The sequence below is a fragment of the Netta rufina genome (genome assembly GCF_964035555.1).
Source record: "Netta rufina genome assembly, chromosome: 19".
Lineage (NCBI taxonomy): Eukaryota > Metazoa > Chordata > Aves > Anseriformes > Anatidae > Netta > Netta rufina.
The window spans coordinates 5,937,201-5,958,067 of NC_140143.1; the positions used below are offsets into that span (position 1 = coordinate 5,937,201).

Sequence of the window (20,867 nt, forward strand, 5' to 3'; positions counted from 1 at the left end):
CAAGCTGCCACGCCAGCACATTAATTGCACTCAGCAAATGTCTCCCACGGGGGACGCTGGTTGCTGCACGCTCAAACGTCTTCCCAACAAGAAGTCACCTCTGCAGGAGGAGGTGGTCTCAGGTGAACCTGAATCTGTCCTGGCTCTGTCAGTTGCAATGGAAATTTGGTCTGTGATTTCAATAAAAGGAAGATTTGGCTCCGATTGCCAAATGGAGCTCTTCAGCTCGGTAAACAAATTGGATTAAGTGCCTGGTGATGTTCTGGAAATGGCTCAAATGCTTGATTGGCTTCTGCAGTTCTGGCCCAGGACACGAAAGCCTGTGCCAGGTGGCTCTTGTGAAGAAGTGGCTAGGGCTGCCCCAAGTAGGTTAGGTACGGAGGGGACGGTGCTTTTTTTCCTGTGTTTTTTTTCTGAGTAAATTATAGGTTTGAATTTAAATGGTCAAGGGCTATCATGAAGAGATGGACCTTAATGGTCAAGGAAGATGAATAACTGTCATCAGGAAAAATCTCAGATACGAACTGGGCAGCAAAGAGGGGACACAGAAGACCTTGCAGCTAAACTCCAGATTTGAGAGGTTTATGATGCCCCTTGGTTTTGGTAGTTAAATCCCTCTTGTACCTTTCAAAGGTTTTCAAAGCCTTTGTGACTTTTACCCAGCAAAGAAAAAGGTTGGGGAAGGTGGTACACTTATCTAACAGGCTTAAGCAAAGGCTGACAGCTTAGAAGTCTAGCTAGAAGCACTGTTAGTACAGCTGAAATAGGAAAAATAAGGCCTAACGTTATAGCTGAAGATATAGCTGGGAATTTTTAGAACTGTTTAAACACGTCTCCTTCATTACACAAATCTACATCCACTGCTGTGTAGCACTTGGCATTTATTTTCCTTTTTGCTGGAGATAACTCACTTTAACGAGTACGTGCTCCGTATCACGCAGAGAGCATTTAGCAGAGCAAGCAGTCCGTACATGTAAAGACTGTCACAGTGGGTGCTGGCATGAGGTAGTTTGATGAGTAATAAGTTTTTGTTATAAATGTCAAAAGGTACAAATAGTAAATTGAATTCTCTGTAAGAGGACTAGAAAGTGCCCTTAGTCAAGCACAGGCTGACAAACATAATGCTAAAGCCAAGAGAAAGAAATAGACTGTGGGCAAGTGGGAAAAGTGACAGCCACAGGCAAGGCAAGTTATGTAGAAAGATGCTGTCTCAAGGCAAAAACGTTTAATATTTTGCCTCTTTTCAGAAGGTAAATGACCTCTTTGGATAGTTATTCCCGTGTGAGCTCCTCTTTGGGAAGCGACAGCAACACAATTTTTGCTTGCTGACTTCTCCAGAAAAGCAAAAAAACACACACCACGTCACTGGCTTCATCCACCTGGTGGTGCCTCTGGCATACATCTGTGTGTAGGAGACAGGAAAACACGTCGACCCCAATGTTGGGCATCCTCCATCCGGTCACCTTCCCTGTTAGGTACTCACTTCTTCTGTAAGGGACTCCCCTCCATAACCACAAGGTATCTTCAACCCTGGAGATGTTACTTCATTATTTTAAAAAAGCAAGAGAGAAGGCCAGCTACCAGGATAAATCCTTACATTTCACACTTCCTTGCATTATTCTGCCTTCTCTGACTCACCTGCCTCATGAGTATCAGTGTGTCGTGTCACGGGCAAATGGATGCGTTAGTGATGGGATGGAAAAGAGGAATGCTGCTGGCTAATTGCTGCTTCCAAATGTACGCATGCTGAGGTTCTGTGCAGTTCAGGCCCAAGGCTGTAAGCTGGTTGTTCTGAAATAACCTGGCCTGATAGCACTGTCTCTGCGGCTCGACATGCCAAGTGCAGTCACTGGTAATTAATGGGAAATGAGGCATTTGGTGATTGGAGTGTTTCTATATTTGTCTCAGGTTTTGAGACGAGACAAGGACTGGGGGAAACATGGACATCGATTTTTCCAGCTGTTAGTGTGGTTGTTAACAAAAGCAAACACAGAAGCTGAAGATCTGACGGCAGCACATGAACATTTGCTTGCCAAACGCTGTATGCTCCGTGACAGAGCTCTTCTTGAAGGCATATGTGACATTTGGGTATTGCCCAGTCCGTCCTTAGGCCAGAGGGAATCAGAAGCAGCTCTGCTGATGCTGATGTCAAGCAGACGCTGGTTAGTGCCAGGCCTGCAAGTCCAGAGGTTGGGGTTGGGTGGGGGTGGTCTCCATCTTGCAGCACAGCTTCCCAAGCCAGGCAGTGTGCAGCTTTTGGTTTCACTGCAGCTCAGAGTAGTGCCAGCATTAGTGTAATGGCAGCTATTAAGGGTCACATGCTGAATGTGTGCCCTGCACAGCTCTGAAGGCACGGCTCTGTTAGAACTATTTAGACGTATTCCAGAGCTGTCTTTCAAAGTTTTGTGCATTCAGGCTAGCTACAACTGTTTCTTCCTCCATTGTCCATGTAATCTCTGGAAGACAAGCTCTCAGCCTGACCATTTGCCTTTGTTTCTGTTTGCCAGGCTGTGAAGAGTTACTGAAAGATGTCCTGTCTCCTGACAACTCTGGGCCTCAGCACTATGAGCCGCAGTACGATGACTACTATTACCAGGTAGGAGAAGCATCGGTTCTTCCTCATCTTACTGTGCTGAGAATGTCTCTGGAGTGATGTGTGGTTGGGTTGTTATAAATGCTGTTGTTTCACTTGGCCTGTTGACTCTTCCTTCCTAGATTCAAGCCTTCCGTACTGGTTTAAGCTGTATTTAACACAGGCTGTCTGTCAGCTGATGAGAGAGAATTTAGGACTTGGTTAGCACTGCTCTTACAAGCCTTGGTATTCTCTTGTCTGTGAAGCCATCACATAAAAGCTTGCTGGCACCACATAAGTGGAAAAGAGTGATTGGGATCTAATTAAATCAGTCAAACTTTGTAGGTGAACAAGTCCTCAGAGACCTTCTGCAGATAATAAATAGGGATTGAGCAGCAGTTGGGAAGCAGAAGCAAAAACACCTCGATAATATTTTGGCTGGTGGGTATGATATATCCATATTCAATTTTTCAAACTATTAAAGAAGTCCTTGTCCATAATTTGTCAGTGTCTGCAACAACAGGCAGGACAATGTTACGCTTCATTTAAGCATCTCTTTGTCTCTCCTTCATTTTACTTTGTTTTTAGTCACCTCCACCCATGTGCATTTTAAGATTAAAGGCACAGTTGGCATTGTGCACTCAGATGTCAGTGGTGTTAGGAGACTTGCAAGTCATTGTGCAATTTGGATGTAAAGTATTGTAGCTTCCCAGGTGACAAAGTGTGAAAACAATCCTCATACAGCGAGGATAGGTGAGGGATAAGCATGCAGGGAAACACTGCTATCTGTGTTCCTCTGAGAGCACCTGTAGGGGAGGAAAGATCTGTGAGTGCGTGGATGAGGTGGTTAGTCAGGGAAGGACCGGTGAAAAGCCTTGGGCTGAGTATGCCCAAAAGGAAGGCAGAACAGGGAAGGTGCTGTGAGCAATTTATGGCCTTTGCACCGGAGGCTTCTAGCAGAAAGTGGCTTCGTATGCCCTCGTGTGAACTGGTACCAACGAGGGGGCAGTGAGAGCAATTGTGGCTTGGAGAGGCTGGGAGCTGAGCCTGGGAGCTCTGACAACTCCAGCTGCATCTTTCGATGACAAAGAAGAGATTCACGGTGATTAGAGAGTAGACTCGTGGTGGGGAGATGCCTAGGAAGAACAAAGACCTGGTGTGATGGAAATCTTAGTGAGTCAGCGTGGCAGAGATCTGTAATGGAGGCCAAGTGAGGAGCCTGAGCCCAGGGTGTACCCTGCTGGATCTGGGTTCAAGGTGTGGTAACCGCCGGGCTGCAGGCAGTGCTGTAGTTGGGTGTTTGTGGCCAAGTCCTGGGATGACAGCTTCCTCCCAGCAGGCCTGCCTGCAGGAGGGTTGAACCTGTAATTAGCTGAAGAGTTGAGCTATGGCTTCTTTGTAATGCTGGGCCACGTTTGGGGTGCGAGCTACTGGACAAGAACTGGCAAAGGGTTTTATTGAGGGATGGAGCTGGAGCTGCCCAGAGGCAGGGAGCCCTTCCTTCCACTGCATGTGTAGGGAAAGCACCCATCACTCAGCCCCACCAGGATCCATTTTCTTTGCATTCCTCATGAATTCCTGGGACCAGCACTTCAACTTAGTTGCAGGAGCACGTGGTGAGAGGTGTGAGTGCCATGGAGCCTGTCCCCATTGCTTTGTGGTGATACACAGAACGGTTCTCACTGTGCAGAAGGTACAGAGATGTTTCCTTCAGCTCTAGGCAGATGATGTCCGTCACAAGATAGGAGGAGCCTTCTAAGGCTGCAAACAAAAGGGCAGAATTTGGACACCAACTTCTTGAATAGGGAAGAGTTGTCTGGGCTTGTTGGCTCTTTCTGTGTGATGGAAGTGGCAGGCTGCTTTCAGGACCCGGGCAGTGGAGGGCTGACAGCGCTAACACTCTGCTCCTTCCTCAAGCCAAATTGTTTTGTAACTGATGACATAGATGCCCGCAATGCTGTTGCTTGGTAACCTGAATAGACATCATAAACCAACCTCTCTGTTTTGCAAGAGATGATAAAGACTATAAAACAGAAAGCAGGCTCTCTGCAAACACTCGGTGTCTCCTGTGCAGATGTCGCTGGCTCCGTCTGACTCTAAAGGCAGGTGGTGTGGCTCTTGGGTCTTTATTCCTCTGGGGCCAGGTTTCAGACCTGCGGTAAACCAAAGATAGGCTGCAGAGAAGGTGCTGGAAAGTGAATTGTGAGGGGGCTGCAAAGTGTGCCAGTCCTGCCACCCAGTAGCCAGAAGAGCCCTGCTGGTCCTGAGAGCAGCCAGCTGGTGGGTTCCCATTCTAACTTTGTGCCCTTGGGAGAGGAAAGGGGCACTGAGCAACCCTGCCTGTTCAGAAAGAGTTCATATGACAGTGCTGGGGTGGAAACTACTGGTTGCTCCAGGGTAGGCTTCTGGTGCCCCCAGTCACCCTGTATGGGCTGTGCAGTGGGTGGCACCGGTGCAGTCCAGCAGCTGTGTTTGCCCACGTTTCCCGGACCAGTGCAGTATTTGATGGCTTCAGAGCACAACCAGGCCTGTTCCCTGCCTGCCCATACGGCAGACAGGCTGTTACGGTGGGGAGAGGACAGGAAACTGTACGTTTTGGTAAACCCCACGCATAAGCTATTGCTCCTCTGTGAAGCTCTGCTTTCCTCAGAGGCAGTCTTGTCCGATTTAGTTTCCAGGTTGGTCCTTCAGGCGCAGTTCAGAAACTCTTCACTAGATGTCAGTTAAAGACTGGGAAAACTCTGAGAACCGGCTCTGTGCCTGCTTTAAGGATCCTCTCCTATGAGGAAGAAAGTTGCAGTTTTCATTCTGGTGAAATAGGGGAGAACTTCAGAGGCCTGGGTGGATTTGAGGTTATCTCTGCTGCTGCGGTTTGCGCTCCACTCCCAAGGAAGCACGTACTGAACACGTGGAAGTTCACTTTGCACTTCCCAGACCTTACTGAGTGTGAATTCCTGGTGCTGTAGTCAGGCTTATGTACAGCTCCCAGTGGCACAACTAGCAGTTGCCTGTCAATCTGATTTTCATCCCTTTGCATGTCTGTCTAACTCTCAGGTGCTTGTGATTTGGGGGAGAAAAATGGAAAAGGAAACTTGTCCTTGTCTCATGTTATTTCCCCTTTCCCCTGCTTTCACTTTGGCTTCCTCTCCCATGTGCCTATTCCCTGTATCGGAGCTTTTCGAAGCCCAAAATGAAGCAAAAGCCTGGAGGGGTGAAGGTAATGCCAAGAAGGGGGACGAGGTAAAGGCAGGAGCCACAGTGAGGTGCTGAACTGATCAAGCTGTTTGTGTGTTTTGAGACAAATGGGGAAGAAGAAACTGCCAAAACTCAAGCCTTTAATTGCAACCAACTAGATGCAATTAATTTAAATTGATAAGTAAGATCCCCAGCTACCAGGAGGTTGGGGCATTTCATTTAACATTTTCTAAATGGTCTGCTTTTACTTTCTTCTTCACAGAAAGCAAGAACAAAAACTGATAACCTTTTAATGTCTACAGCCAGAAGGGAGGGAAAAAAAAAGCCCTGTGCAATTTAAAATGCAAAGACCATTCCATGGATGTTTTCTAATGGTCTATAATGAGAGACTGTCAGTGTGCTGTGTCAGGCAAGCAGATAACTCGTCCTTTGAGCTCAGGTCTGTTAAGGCATGATGCACGGAAAGCAAAGGGCAGCACTTAATTACTACAGGACCATCGGATCAGTCAGAAATGTCTCACTGACTTCTCACAGACTGAATCAGGCTGCAAAAATGTTAGTGCACACAGAGAGAGTTGGTCCAAAGAAACTTGGGATGGGGTGGCAGTTAGGAAACTCGTGTCAGACCCGAAACAAAATGTTTGGGTCCCTGCTCGTCCTCCACCAGCCAACCTTGTGCCAATACCTCAAAGTTCTGGCGCTACGCAGGAGAAGCTTTTGAAAGTGCTGCTCAAAGTGCTCTGTGGTGTTAAGAACGGGGTTATAAATACTGCGGGGGAAGCAGGTCTATTCTGCAACAGCACAAATTAGCAGCTGTAGGGCCTCTCCACTCCCAGACCTGTGAACAAGGACCTTGGGTATGCATCAGGGTCTGTGGATTTGGTGTTTCAGTCTGTAATGTGCTCTCTTTGAGGCAGTTTAAGTGATTGGTATAATTTCTGTCTCTTTAGAGAGAATGGAAATGTTCTAAATAAGACAGAAGCTGACTTACCCACCCCGAATTCGCTTCCCAGTGCTGGCTGCTGTGCCTTCAAGTGTAGTTTTGGCTGCGGTTTGAAGGGAACCCCAAGTCTCCCTAGCCCACTGGGCAGGATTTGCTCTGCAGCAAGTTCCTGGTAGCGCTGCAGAGCCCTGGCTAGCCTTGAGGAGATGCCAACCAACAAAGTCCACAGCTGAAGTACCTGTGTGGAAACCCAGACCCAGATTCAGCCAGCTCAGACAAAGCAAAGTGCCCGTGCCCAACGTTTTTGAACAGCTGGCTCAGGGCCCTGCTGGGCACCCAGCCAGCTGCGGGCACTGGCCACAGGACCAAAGGGGAATGAGGCTGGCTGCATCCGCACCTCCCTGGCCAAGACTTCCCGGCAGGACAGAGAAGCAGTTGCCTGGTTCCAGGTGTCTTAACTTTGGGGAAAAGGGAATCTGCACCAGGATCTGGAGCACTTCAGCTGGCATATTCTGGCTGTTCAGATTTGAATGGAGCCTGAATCTAGGTCACCTGGGTGGGTGACAGGAGAGGAGATTGAATGAAAGATCTTAGAGCCTCTCACCAGGTAGCAGGGTACCTGAGTAGCTGCTTGTGAAGAGACAGGCTATGCATTTTTATGTAAGAGAAATTGCTTCTTCATCTGAAATCAATGCCCAAGTGCTGTACATGCAAACCCAGTAGAAGAGCCTATTGTAAGCTCCAATAATAGCAGGCTGCCTGTTTTAAACAAGGCTGTTTGTTTCTTATTCGTTGGTGCAGTATTGAGTAGTTGCAGTTTTCCCTTTTTTTTTTTCCTTTTTTTTTCTTGCTGCTGTCATCTGTAAATAAGAGGGAGTCTGCTGCTTAACAAGGTGCGGGATGATTGCTGTGTGTCAAAGAATGAGCTGCCTTTTCAGTCCTGTGTGTGTTCACCCGCCTGCCAAGTGATTAATTACACTGTATGAACAGCAGAAAAATTGTTGAAACATGACAAATAAATTGTGTTTGCCTCTGGGATGGAGCGAGGACTACTAGCTGATCTGCTGCTTTGAAATTATTTTCAGCAGCAATTAGGAGTCCCCCACTGGCTTCCGAAAAAAAGTTTTTTTTCCACCAGTTTCTCAAGATCTGCTAATGCCTATGGCAGGACAGAGGGACTTATCTGCACTGGAAAAGCCAGAGATCCAAATGCGTTTTTCTTGAGGCTGAGGAAGGGAATAGCAGTCTGAGACACCGCGGGACTAAGGAAAGGTGACTGGCCATTTGCATAGGTCACTGGGTCAGCATGGAATTGCGCTTATGATCTCCGTGCTGTCTCTTATATTTATTGCAAAGCAGGGCCCAGGAAAGTGTTGAGTATTTTATTGAACTCAAACTTGCAGTTCTGTTCTTGTGGTTTGCATCTTAAGCAAAACTCTTTTTTTTTTTTTTTTTTCCTATTGAGGACATCTCTTTCACCAGGCTTGCTGGCAGCTGCAGCAATGCTACTTTGCTGGTGAACAAACCCCTCTGGGTCACTTCAGAAGAGAGGAGTAAGTAAAGACATCAAGTCTTACCCGAGCCCAAGAGAAATCTGCTTTATCACTTCTAGTTTCCCAGAAGTTTAGGGCAGTGTCCACCATGAAAAAGAGTAAAGGCACAGTGCTAACCTGACACCACAGATTAAAACAGATCTTTGCTACAGAGAGCACCACACATCCTCCAGAGCTTGACTGTTGATTTTTTTGTCCTTGGTGCAGACTTGGTGTGGCTGAGCCCCCAGGGAAACTCCCCACATGGATCGCACTGGATTCATGTACCCTTGCTGTATTCAGCTCACTGCTCTTCCTTCTGGAGGCTGAAGCAAAGTTTGGGCAAAGGACCCCAAATCTCCCACCTTAACAGAAACAACAGCTAAGATGTTAAGTTGGAAATATATTTCCAACTTATACCAAAGAGAAAAACACAACCTAGGCAGTCAGGAGAAGCAGTATTAAACACAGCAAATTGAAGCTTTGTTTTTTGTTTTTTGTTTTTTTTTTCTGTTTCTTATCAGTCTGCAGTTTTCTCTACCGCCCCCACACTGTCGTTCTTGGCTCCCATTGTGTGTTTGGCATTGTCGCTGCTCGGTGTCTGCCTCGCGTGTGAAGCCTTCCCTCCCCGTGCTTGGGACTCTCGGGGTGTTTGTGCTACGCAGCAATCAGCACAGCGTATGTTTGCAAATTGCTTCCCTTTCCAAGCTGCTGGTGGGCTCTTCTGTCCTGCTGTCACCGTGGGACCCACGCTGTGATTACGAACAAGTCATTCTTAACATCTTTCCTCAAGCTGGGGGGGAGGCTGCATCTTCACTGCAGAACACGGGACGTGCATGTCCCCAGTGCTTCAGCTGTGGGATGTTCTGGCTCGAGTGTCTCCCTTGGGCACGCTAAAGGAAGCAGAAGGTTCCCTTGTTTCTAATCTAGAAGTCTGGCTTTTATTTGATGCTCCTAAATCTGCCAGATTCTCCTTCCCCTCCGCTTTTATTGTGTCCCATGGGAAATGTGTCTAGTCGACATCTCAGGGGATGCCTTCTGTGGGACCCAGCCTAGGGATTGATCCAGCCCCTGCTGAAATCAGGAGAAAGACTGCTCAAGGCCTGAGCTTCTTCTAGACTACCCTTCTAAGCTAACACTGTGGGTTTGCTCCTGAGGAGGCTGTTGCCTGAATCCCTTGCTGGAGGACACTTCTAAGCTCAGCTCTGTCCAAAATCTTCATACAGCACAGCCGTGCAGTCACAGAGAAACAAGCCCTTGTTCCTAGGTAGGACGAGATAGGATTATACATAGGCAATGCAATATCTTCACTGCTGAGAAGTTTATTGTAACCTCTAAGGGCAGCACTCAGCAATTCATTTTTTTTCCTATTTTTTTCCAAGCATCGGAAAGCAACATTAACTACAACTGCCAAGAAACCTCCAGTGAACAATTACCAAGAGCAATGAAAAGCGCAGCGTGCACCCATTTGGGACTAATTTACATGGAAATTGCCTGCTTTCACCTGGCAATATTCTGATTTATATTTTTTATGTTTGTGCATACATGCAAAGTGTCCTTGGTACAGAGCACCTGCATAAAATCATCTACCTCTCTGGCTGCTCAAGCTGACTACAAAAGGCTGCCCTGAAGAGCTGCTGCACGGAGAATGAGCAGCGCTGCACTCAGGGCAAGGCAGGCATCTTCCAACAAAATAAATGCTGACTCCTCCAAAAGCAGCCACAGAAAAGATTGTTTGAGGAGTATTTTCTTTTTCAAAGCCAGCTTGAATTTTGTGATTTGGTGGAACATCACACACTGATGTCTTCAGAGGGTAAATTACTTTTCCCTGGTCTTGTTTCTGCTTGTTTGTTTTATAAAAAGCACACCAAATAATACAAGAAAAAGTGAAATACTCTGGCCCAGTCCAAAAATATTTCGTCCCTTTCTCAAAATGTGCTTTGGATTTTCTTTTCAAAAAAATCTGAGGTTTTGACCTTCTCGTCCTGAGCTGGGACAAGAAAATATTTTGAAATCTAGTTGCTCCTAGGGAGAGAGAAGTGTTTTCCCACCTCATTCTTGCCCTACCACCCCAGCAGATGGGTTTTGCTCCCTCCATATGGAATCCCGCTGTCTTTGGGGCCAGCAGGGGTCTGCCTGGCACTGGGGAGGGACATCAGAGATGCTGCTGGAGCTTCTGTCACCATCGTGATGCTGTATCTCGGTGCAGTGCTGCTTGGTCAGCTCACCACTGTCTTTTGGGGGGCTGGAAAGCTGGGCTGAGTTTGCTTATATCAGTGTTTTGTCCAAATTCTGCCAGTTACCTGCTTTGAATTGTAACCACCTGCTGCTGCAGGTGAACTGCTGTTCTCCTGTAATAGAAACGTAAATCAGCAAGGGAGCAGAAATTGTTCACACGTGGCATTGTCCCAGTCGACCCGTGCCACCTCTCAGGGCTGTGCTTGCTGGGGGGCTTCAGACAGGCGGAGCTGTGGCCGCTCAGTGTGGCCGTTCTGCTGCTGCTCAGACACAGGTGAAGCTACAGCCAGTGTTCTTCCAGGCCTCTGAGGAAGAATTACCTCATGCATCCATATTTCTTGGTATCTTTGCCTCTTCTTTGAGTATTTTGCTGTTTTGGGGCCCAGGTAGGGTTTTGTGCAACCTTCAGAAGCTTTACCATTTGAAAGCCCGTCACGTTTCTCTTTGACAGAACCTCTCTTTAACAGGCATTTTCTCCCGTGCCTTTTTTTTCTTTCTGAGGTGTTATCTTCAAGCTTTTCATCTGCTGATTTTCTGACTGAGCACAGTTTTGGGGGTGGTTTTCTGGAATTGTCAGTTGCCATGGCAAAATGTTCCTCCCATCTTGTTTCTCCGTGGATAAACGAAGTTGGGCAGCGGATCAGGCTTTGGGTAGAGGCTGTGAAATTATGGAAAGCTAAAACTTGCTGCCTTTCTGTCGAGGAAGTTGCGTCCCTATTGATCTAATCCTTCAGGTAAGTGTGACTTTGTGGTTTATCCCTTTTTACCTGTTGTTTGTTGTAATGCAAATCTATCCACTTTAGCTTGTGTGTCTCGACTATGGCATTATCAACAATATAAGCAGAAGGATTATGACAGCACTCACTTTGTCCTGTTCTCTTGTCATAGAAATATAGCTGCTCGGTCAGAGGGTGGTGAAGCAGTCCTGACACTGATATATTTCTTTTGGAAATACCAAAGTATCTGTAATAAAAGTAGTCAAGTAGGAGACAGTGCATATAGGTTTCTGTGGGTTTCTTGCCACTTGTGTGACGGGATGAAATTATCTTTGCCCTCCAGATCATAAACTTGAAACTAGCTCTTTCTTTTTTTCTTTGTATTTATTTCCTCCTCTGCCTCACCTCTTTTCTCTTTGCTGTTCAGGCAGAATTGTGCCGTGTTTATAGAAGATAAGAGAACACAGAGAGTTCTTTGAATATATTCAGTGAGAAGGCTGTGAAACTGAAATATAAAACCTCTTTGGAGTAAAAAGTATGGGCTTAGGTATTTTTTGTTGTGGTGGTTTTGTTTTTAACTGGGAGAAAGGTCTGTAAGGTCTGTGTAGGCCTGTAAGAGCTGGTTGGTAAAGCCACGTTCCAGGTTGTTTTGAAACTGTGGGGAGAAAGTCTGCCACAAAGAGGTGGTCGGGCTAAACAAAGCCACTGAAACCCCTCCTTGCACAAGCAAACTAAAAGCATTTCCCTGCATCCTTTTTGCTCTTCAGTCTCTCTGATCAGACTGAGAGCAACGTATTTTGTTGGAGGAACCTTCTCTTGTTTGACAAAAAAATGTGCTTTGTATATTGCCAGGGTTTTCCCACCTACATTAAAAAAAAACAATCCTCCTTAGGAGGATCTTATAGGAATTTCTGTCACACAGCTGCTGCTGGACTGCCTGCAGTTATTTAGGGCTCAAATGCTTGATTTCAGTAGTTTCGGGAAGTGCCACCAGAATTACCCATTACAGTAATAAAATTGCCCACTGCTTTTCCTTTCCCGCTTCCTTCTCTCATTTCACCCCCAGCCCTTGAAATGTCCCAAAATCCCCCCCAAAGCTGTGTGGGCTCCGGCCTTCCCAGTTCGGTGCCTCCCACCTGCAGGTTTATTGAGCAGTTCGTCAGTTCAATTTACCCTTAACATTACACCATTGTACTCAGCTGGGCTCACAGAGCTAAAAATTGGATCTTGATTATCTTGTCTATTTTTAGAAGCCAGAGAAGGATCAAAATGCACTATTTTACATGCTACAGTGGAGCATTTATGTGATTGGGTAGAGGCACGCTGCCCCAGCACCGCCACACATCAGGGCCGTGATAAGCAATTTGTAACCCAACAGGAAGGGAAAGTAGGCCAGCCTACAAGAGAGTATCTAGGAACTGCTCCTGCGGGATTTGTGCTACGCTGCCTCCAGCAGCTGAAATAACAGCATGAAATTGCGATTAAAAATTAAAGAGATGTGGGCTACTTGACCTTCTTTTAATCAGGGACGCGGAGGCCATGGCTGGAGTAAGGATGCCAAAGAAACACAGCTTCTGTTCAGAAGTTTCGTGCCAAGAAGAGGCTGCTGAAACTCAGCAGGAACTGGGTGGAACGGAGCTGATTTATTTCTGGTCACCGCAGTCCCTGAGGGATTTCCAGGCTGCACGAGGTGCTGGTGCCCTCAGGACCTTGCCAGGCAGCTTTTAGAAGGGGAGCGCAGCAGGGCTTGCTTTGAGAGTTACAGTCTGAATGGATGAGAAATAGGAAAGAAATCATTGACTGTTACATCTTCTAAGTTTACAGAAATCCAGGCAAGATCAATTAGGCCCCTGAGAGGTGTTGCTAATTAGGAGTTTTGCTCTTTGGCACACCTTTTTACCCAGGCTGTTCCTGTAATTACCCAGCTGGCTTGGGTATCAGCTGGAGCATAGGCCGTCAGATAGGCAGCTTGTTTGGGTGGATGTGTACACTGGATCTGGGCTTGTTTTGGTACATGGCATTGTGATAAGCTGCTAGCAAGGTTAAGTTGGAATAATAATGTAGCCATGGCAATGTTGATACAGAGTAGATGCAAATGCTGATGAGTGTTTTGGGCTGACAGTGTGAATCTGGCAGCCTGCTCTCAAATTAACATGACTGGGAAGGCATGAAGTAGATACAGTGCCGTTTAAAAAGAAAAGAAAAAAAAAGCATATTGAAAAGGGTGATTCTGTGGAGCTTTTCCCAGTCTGTGCAAATAGGAGTATGATAACAAACAATTCGACTTCCAAAAGTTTGATTTGTTCTTGGCTGTAACAGGATATCTAACCCGTGACAGGGTTTCTGCTGAAGTAAATGTGGAATTTTTTATTTTATTTACAATTTCCAAACGAGAGGATACAGAAAAAGTAGTAAGTAAATAATTTAATCCTATCCTCTGAAAGCCTGTTCTGCATCTTTCACTTCATGTAGGCTCCCAAAACAAAACTACCCTTAGGTAGTTTCAGCCCAGTTACATGAATGCGATATAGTTCTGTTGTAGAGCTGTGTCCAAACATTTTTATAGAATAAGGCAATAATACATACGTAAACTTTCTTGCCCATGGTAGAAGTGTATTTATCACACTACATACAAAACCTAACTCCGTTTAAATGGGCAGAACTTTTTAACAGATACATAGTGAATATGCTGCCACCTTCTCCCAGCTGCAGCGAGGATGTGTTGGGCTTGCCAGAGCCTCAAGTGTTCTTCTATATCCCCCGCAAGAAGTTTTCTATATCAGGAACTGTTCCATGTTTCTTACTGGCATGTGTGTGTTCAAAGAATTGTTGCTGTTTGCTGCTCCCATCAGTTTTTAATTACTGTGTCCTTGAATGTTAACATCACTGAGGAAGATTGGTCGGGTTAACTGGGGCATGTGTCTTTAATCGTGAGATGGACCATATGGTTACGATGCCCTAAGGCATGGTCGTGGAAGATGGGAACCTGTCCAGAAAAAGGGGGGTGTTGGGAGCCATTAAGAACTGTTGGTCATATTCTTAGATGGTGAAAATCAACCTAAGAGTAAGAAAGAAATGAGAATATGTTCCTGGTGGGTTTTCTTTTCCCATTCTGTAAGCTCTTAAGATTGTTAGAGTAGGAACTTTTTCTGTATAGTGCCTCCTTATAACTCCTACAGCTTCATCTCCTCCGGGGTCTTCTTTTGTTTTTTAAATTTCAGAATTAAAATTGCTTTTCATATTTAGATCTCTGAAAGGGGGTTCTGCCATAAAACACTTTTAGACTGTTTTGTCTCTTAGGATCTTTGCCCCACTGGCTTCTTGTTGAACTCCTCAGAATATTTCATAGACCAGTTACATCCTTTTTTTTTTTTCTCTAGGCATATCTGATGGTATTTGGCCTGCAGGCTCAAAATGATTACAATGTGCTCAACCGAAATTTTCCTCAGTGCATTGTACAGGAGAGCTCACATCACGAGTGAGTGAAGAACTAACGTCCTACTTTCCCTTCGCCCGTTCATAGTGCAGAACAGTGCCTGAGCACAGTGCGGGCAAACCCCAGCTCTGCACGCTGAGGAGATTGGTGTGCAAAAACAGCTTATTTAACGGGTATTTACAGGAGTACAGGAAAGAAAGAAGGAAAAAGAGAGGAGGAAGTGAATTCTTACAAATCAGAGGAAAGTAAATCTAAGGCCAACAAAAAGATATGATAGAAAAGCTTCCTGAAAAGAAGGAGATTAAAGGTTAGTGAATAAAAGGAAAACCAACTGGGAGAAGTCTGGGCTGTAATTAGGATGGTTTCTCTTGCTCACCTGCTGCTTATGGAAAATTGATATTTTGCAAATGTTTAACTTTGTCCAGTACCAGTTATCCCAAAGGATCCCACGCACCATCCAACCTCTAGGCCAAATAAGTCTTTATTGTGGTTAAATTTCCATTGCTGAAGTTGGAAGAGGAATTTTAGAGTTTGGTATGACAAATATGAAGCCAGTGGCTAAAGTGAAAAATAAGTGTTCCTTTGTTTTTGTTTGTTTGAGTCTGTTCATGATAACAAAACAGAAACCAAGATGACCAGCTTATCAGCAGCAACCCAGAAACTTCTGTTTTCTTGTTTCTAGACCATGTCCATCAGAGCTCTGGAACCATGTATTTTCTACCTGCATGCTGTGACTTTGCTTTTGCTTTTTTACCTCTGGGGGCAAATAGCAAGTCCTGAAGAAAAGCCACTGAGAACCTTGTTGGTGCTCTCCTTTCCTTTCTAGCAGGACTCTTGCTATACACATATGTACTGCAAAAACGTGGGGCTCTGGACTAGTAATCAATGTCACCTACATCAGCATGGGATTTGGGCTTTAAGAGTCTGTGAAAATTTTATCTTAAACCAACACTGTTTGCAATTCTGGGCTTTTATTTATTTATTTTTATTTATTTTTTTTTTTTTTAGTGAACTCACACAGGTGCTTCCAAGGAAAGATTTATAAGTTGATTTTAACCCTGTGGAAGAGTGAGGAAGGAGACGTAAATAATGAATGAAGTCAGTATTTTACTGCATCTCTGAGATCTGACATGAGTAATGCATGGTATTTTGTGAGACTAGTAGATAAACGTTGCCTTTCATAAATATTTGTTTACCTCTGAACTCTTGAGCACAAAGATGAACAACCATTTCTTTATGAATCACTCTTTATGGGGTTTATCTAGCTTCAGAAGCTGCCACAAGTTTCTCATCTGCGAAGCTGTCAGTAAGTGAAAGAGTAAATTGCTGGCTTTGTACTTACACAGTATTTTGAAACTTGACATAAAACCTTTCTGTTTGTCTCATTGCAAAGCTAAATGTGAGATATTACTGGGAAGTTACCAAAGGGTGTCTTGTGTAGTGAACTCAGTTTTCACCTGTTGTCTAATACATTTCCTTGCCTGTAAAGAAAAAAAACTGAGTAAGCTTTCTCAGATTACTGCACCAAAGCAAAACTTTGCTATCAGGAGACATCCTATGTCGTTTTGTGGTACTCAAATCAAAGAGGAAAGAGTTTGTACTCAGATACCACAGCACATGCCCTGCCAAGCATGACCAATGCCCTGCTAGTCTACAAAGAAAAGCTTTAGCAGTGAAACGTTCTGATAACACTGACTCATGCTTCGTGAAGCAAAATTCTAGGGCTGGGGAAAGTCCTCAGTCACTTTCTTTACAACTATTAAAGATGACTAGTTTTTCCCCATGAACAAATTGTCAGATGTTTCCTGACTTAGAGCCGGGGTGCTGCTTGCTGTGCTGCTGAGTGACATGCTTTTCTTCTAGCTTGTAGGTAATCTTTTTAGATCAAAAACCTTTACAGAAAGAAACTTGATTGTATAGTGCCTGTCATATGGGACACTCTGCTTCTCCCCTGGAAGAACAGGAGCACTTAACCTTAGGAGGAAGAGTTGTGAAAGGAAAGCAACCAGCACTCTTCTTAGCATATCAATACTTACACACCAAACATTCATATTTAGTTGGATTTAAATTACGCAGAATGCAAGTATCTTGCTTTTACGTGCAGTGTCTTCTTTCTTATTAAGGAATCTGATATTCGAGGGAGGATGGACTCTCCCAAATCAGCTCCCAGGAGCTCAGACTGTCTGAGGGCGTGCTTCCCTGTCTGCTCTGGGCTGGTCTCTGTTAGCACAGCTTGCACAGGTCTGCTCAGGGAGGCTGGGGCTGCCTTCACACTCATGCCACTTCCACAAGAGCCCGTGGTAACAAGAACCACATGGACCACACGCGTTTCTGTTTCCTATGGTAATTCACCATCTGTAGCTGCTTCTTAGATGACGTGGGGTCCCAGAGCTTCCCCCCCGCTGACAGCTCGCTGCCTCACAGGAGCTCTTTTCTGATGGCATCTAAACACTTCCGTATTGAATGTGATTAATAAGGGAGAGGTGAGTGCCAAGGGCACGGATCAGCATGTAAGAGCACTTCAGTATTTTAATTTGACCAGATTATGAAAACAGAATTTGAAAGGTAACTGGAGGCAGTTGACTCTCTTCTGCAGTGGCAGGGAAGCTGTGTCGCATCCAGCACAGAGAGGGGCCCTCCCATGACCTGTTCTCTGCAGGACATGGGCACTGCAGGCCCCCAGCCAGGCCAGCCCTGCAGCCACCGGGTGCCTTGCTAAAATATAAAACATAGGCCTGCAAATTTGCTTCATACAGCTTGCCGTGTTTTGGTTTGTTGAGGCAAAATAAAGCATTTCTGTTGAAGAAAAAAATAAAAAAAGTTACATGGCCACAGCATGGCCCCCTACCCTGAGCTGTGGAGCTGTGCCAGGGGCGTATGTGGGGGCCAGGCCCAAGGGCTGGAGCAGCGTGGCACCAGGGCCTCTGCCTGGGCACCTCGCAGTGCAGACAGGGCTGTCCGTGGCCGATGGCTTACCAAAGCCAGCGGAGAGCTCCTGGCAGTACTGCAAGGTGTGGGTTTGCTCCTGTCTGTGCGTGGTGCTTACAAGCAGGTAAGCAGAGCAGAAATCTATGGCAGTGTGCTGTCAGTGCTCTCACAGGACACTGGGCCAGTACTCCCCGAGTGTAGGCAGCATTGTTCCTTCAGCTCTTTTAAATCTCCCACTTCTTTTCATGTTGCAAATTGCTGGGACTGGAGTCATGGCTGTGCCCTACAGAAGAAGTCCTGCCTGGGTCAGTGGTGTTTCCACCCCTTTGCATGGGTGTTTTCTGTCCACGCTGCTTGTCTGCGGGAAAAACTTCTTTGGCTTCGTTTCCTCCTAATACTTTATATTCAGAAGTGTCTGGGCAGTACCAGAGCCATTGACAATAATGCTGATTACTTCACATCAGTATTTAATTAGGATGAAAGACAGGGGATGGGCAATGGGAGATTTTACATTTGGAAAAGAGATTGATTTACGGAGCAATCAGCCTGTGGGCTCAGGCAGGCTTTAAAAAAGCGAGAAAAGTATTCTTGTCACTTTTCGGTTGGTCTAAATCAAGGAGCTTGTGCAAAAATCTTCTTCCCTGCCTATGATTGCAGAGACCTAACAATGGGGCAAAAATTGATCCTCTGTTAAATTTTGAGCAGTGCCTTGAGGAAAGAGGCAGGGAGCCTGAAGTCTGTACTGAAAGGCCTTGCCTGGGCTGCGCCCTGTCAGTCACAGAGGACTGCCCCTGCTACGGCAATGCTTTTCTGCTCTTTGACTGTGTAGAACTTCCTGGGAATTAAAACTGAGGCTATTTGAAAGGTGTCTGTGAGATGCGAGTGCGTGCTGAGTTCCCTCATTGCTTGTACAGATGTGGAGTCACCCAGGTGCAGGGGGAAGTCTGTCAGGGCACCTTGGGAAGGCCTCGGTGGCATTCCTGCCCTCATAGCTTCGCCTGTGCTCCTCAGCTTCATTGCACAGCTGCACGTTTCTCCTATAGCCGGGAGTTTTCCCAGCAGTTTTCTGACAAAAGTTACATGAATTGAAGGCGGCACATTGCCTTTCCCAGCAGCTCTGCACCCACTGTTTCCTGCTCGAGGCCCAGCACCAGCCGCTCTCGCCTCATGCCACCCGGCGGCTGCCAACAGCCCGTGTGTGCCGGCTGGCCCCCAGCGCCTGAGGTGAGATGGCTTCCAGATCTTCCTCACAGTTCAGCTGAACTGGAGGTTATGTTTTTCCTGGTATGTCTGTGCTTGTGAAGGAGGCTTCTCAGTGATTGTCCTTACACTCTCATCCGTGAAGGGGCTCTGAGAGAAATGAAACGCTGTTTTCCATGGCTCTCTGAGCCTGCCACATCGCTTGTTGGTCAGGAGTCCCTGTAGGGAGCTCTGGGTTCAGCTCAGCAATAGCTGAGGATAAAACTATTAGTTCTGGCTATTTGGATGGCAAGCTGGCTGGCAGAGCGTGCTCCCCTGCCTCTGAGTGCCAGCTGTGCCAAGCAGAGCAGCCCCCTCCTCTCGTTCCTGTTGCCCGGCTCCAGGGAATTGAGTATTAACACGTTGTGTCCCACAGCCTGCGAGCAGCGGGCACATTCCTCAGCAAACAATTCCAAAAGGCCTTGATGGCTAAATACTTGTCCTCCTGCCTGGCTTTTAAGAAATGAAGTGAAACTTAATGGGAGTTCTGCGAAGTTTGATAGCCCTTCCACTCCGCTGCCATCATTCATGGGGGGCGTCCAAGCTTCCAGCCTAATGGGCATTTGTGAGAAGGCATCAACTCAGAAAAAGTGTCAACAGCACCACAGGTCAGACCAGGACATATTATTATGCACCTTTGAAAACATAGCCAGGCTTCACATCTCAGCCCAGCATGCAGCAATCATTAGTCACCCTGCATAATCCTCTTGACCTATTTCTTTTTTTTTTTTTTTCCTTTCATAGTGGTCACATTTGAAAATACTGTCTAGAGCCAGTTGGGCTGACACAAAGTCGTTAATTGGGAGCTGTCTAGCTGAGGGGTAACATAGGGGCAAAGTTCACTGCAGTGTGCTCAGCACCCAGGCTGCAATGCTGAGTCTTCCAAGGGAGGTGGCAGCTGGGAGGCCTCGTGTCACCAGCATGCACGGGGACTCCATTCCTGTCCCTTTCAATGGTGTTGGGCACCTGAGCACTTGGGTTCATCTGGAATTGAGGGGTTGAGCGGCTCTGGCCCAGCAGAAGGTATGAATGTGAGAAGCTGTAATGGTATTTGTGTGCAGGAGGAGGAAAACGCTGACTGGAATAACAGGGCGGCCAGCGAGAGGCTGCCTGCACATCTCCATCCCAGAGAGCTGGGCAGGCATAGCATTTGTCACCAGGCGATCTTTCAAGGGGCTGCCATCCTGATGCTTTCCCCCTAAGGCTGGTGCAGGAGATACACAAAGAGGCATCATTCATGGCTCAGTCAGTTTCCATTATCTTACAGGAGGTCTCACTTGTCCTGGTAGGGCAGGTGCAGGGCGGCTGTACACACATGGCAAGACGTGGAAATGAGCTGCAGGCTTGGTACAGAGGCTTGTTACTTCTGAGACATTTATTCTGCACGCCATGTATCTGTTAAATTCCTGGAGGAGGCAGCCACAGATATGTAGATGAAGGAATTAGCATAAAAACTATCTACAATACTTATTCCATTATTATACTATCAAAGTACTTCACAGGCTCTAATGAATTCATCTCATAGCTCCTCTGGGAGCTAGGAAATTGTTATTCAGCCCAAGTTTGCAGAAGATAAATTGAGCTATCCACTGATAAGGCCCAGGTCAGAGGTGGCAGAATCAGGCTGGTCCACTGAAGAGCCAGGTGACTGCATGTCACTGGGGTCATCGGAGATGCCTGTCACCGAGTGGGGACCCGTACCCATGTCTCCCCCAGTGCCTTGTCTGCTGACACTGCTTCTGTATCTGAGCACGTATAAAACTCAGCAGTACTTTGTGCACGTAGGTGGAATTTGTTACTAAATTTCACGTGCTGATCATTTTCCAGAATGCTTTTTCTTGTTCCCCTGTTCTGCAGAGCCTGCCTGGGTGAAAGGCAGAGCGCAAAGCAGGGCTGCCCTGCTTCGACCGGGGAAGGATCAAAGCTCTGATGCAAATGGTGCTGAAGGCAAATTAATTTCTTGCTCACCTGCACTACTTTATGAAGCTACCAGCCCAGCAAGATTTGTAGGTGTCAAATCTACTTCTAGTTTATAAAAGCAGCCAAGGGGGCCATTAGAGGTCTGCTG

General features: G+C 46.3%; 1 protein-coding gene across 1 annotated transcript in view; it reads left to right on the forward strand.

Moving 5' to 3' along the window:
* RAB11FIP4 (RAB11 family interacting protein 4) overlaps positions 1–20,867 on the forward strand; it is a gene marked incomplete at its 5' end in the record, with an annotated part of 116,222 nt that overhangs the window by 46,235 nt on the left and 49,120 nt on the right. The window contains one exon of the mRNA XM_084298413.1: positions 2,508–2,596. Within this exon, the coding sequence (XP_084154539.1) occupies positions 2,508–2,596 (89 nt within the window). The remainder of the gene's footprint in view (positions 1–2,507; positions 2,597–20,867) is intronic.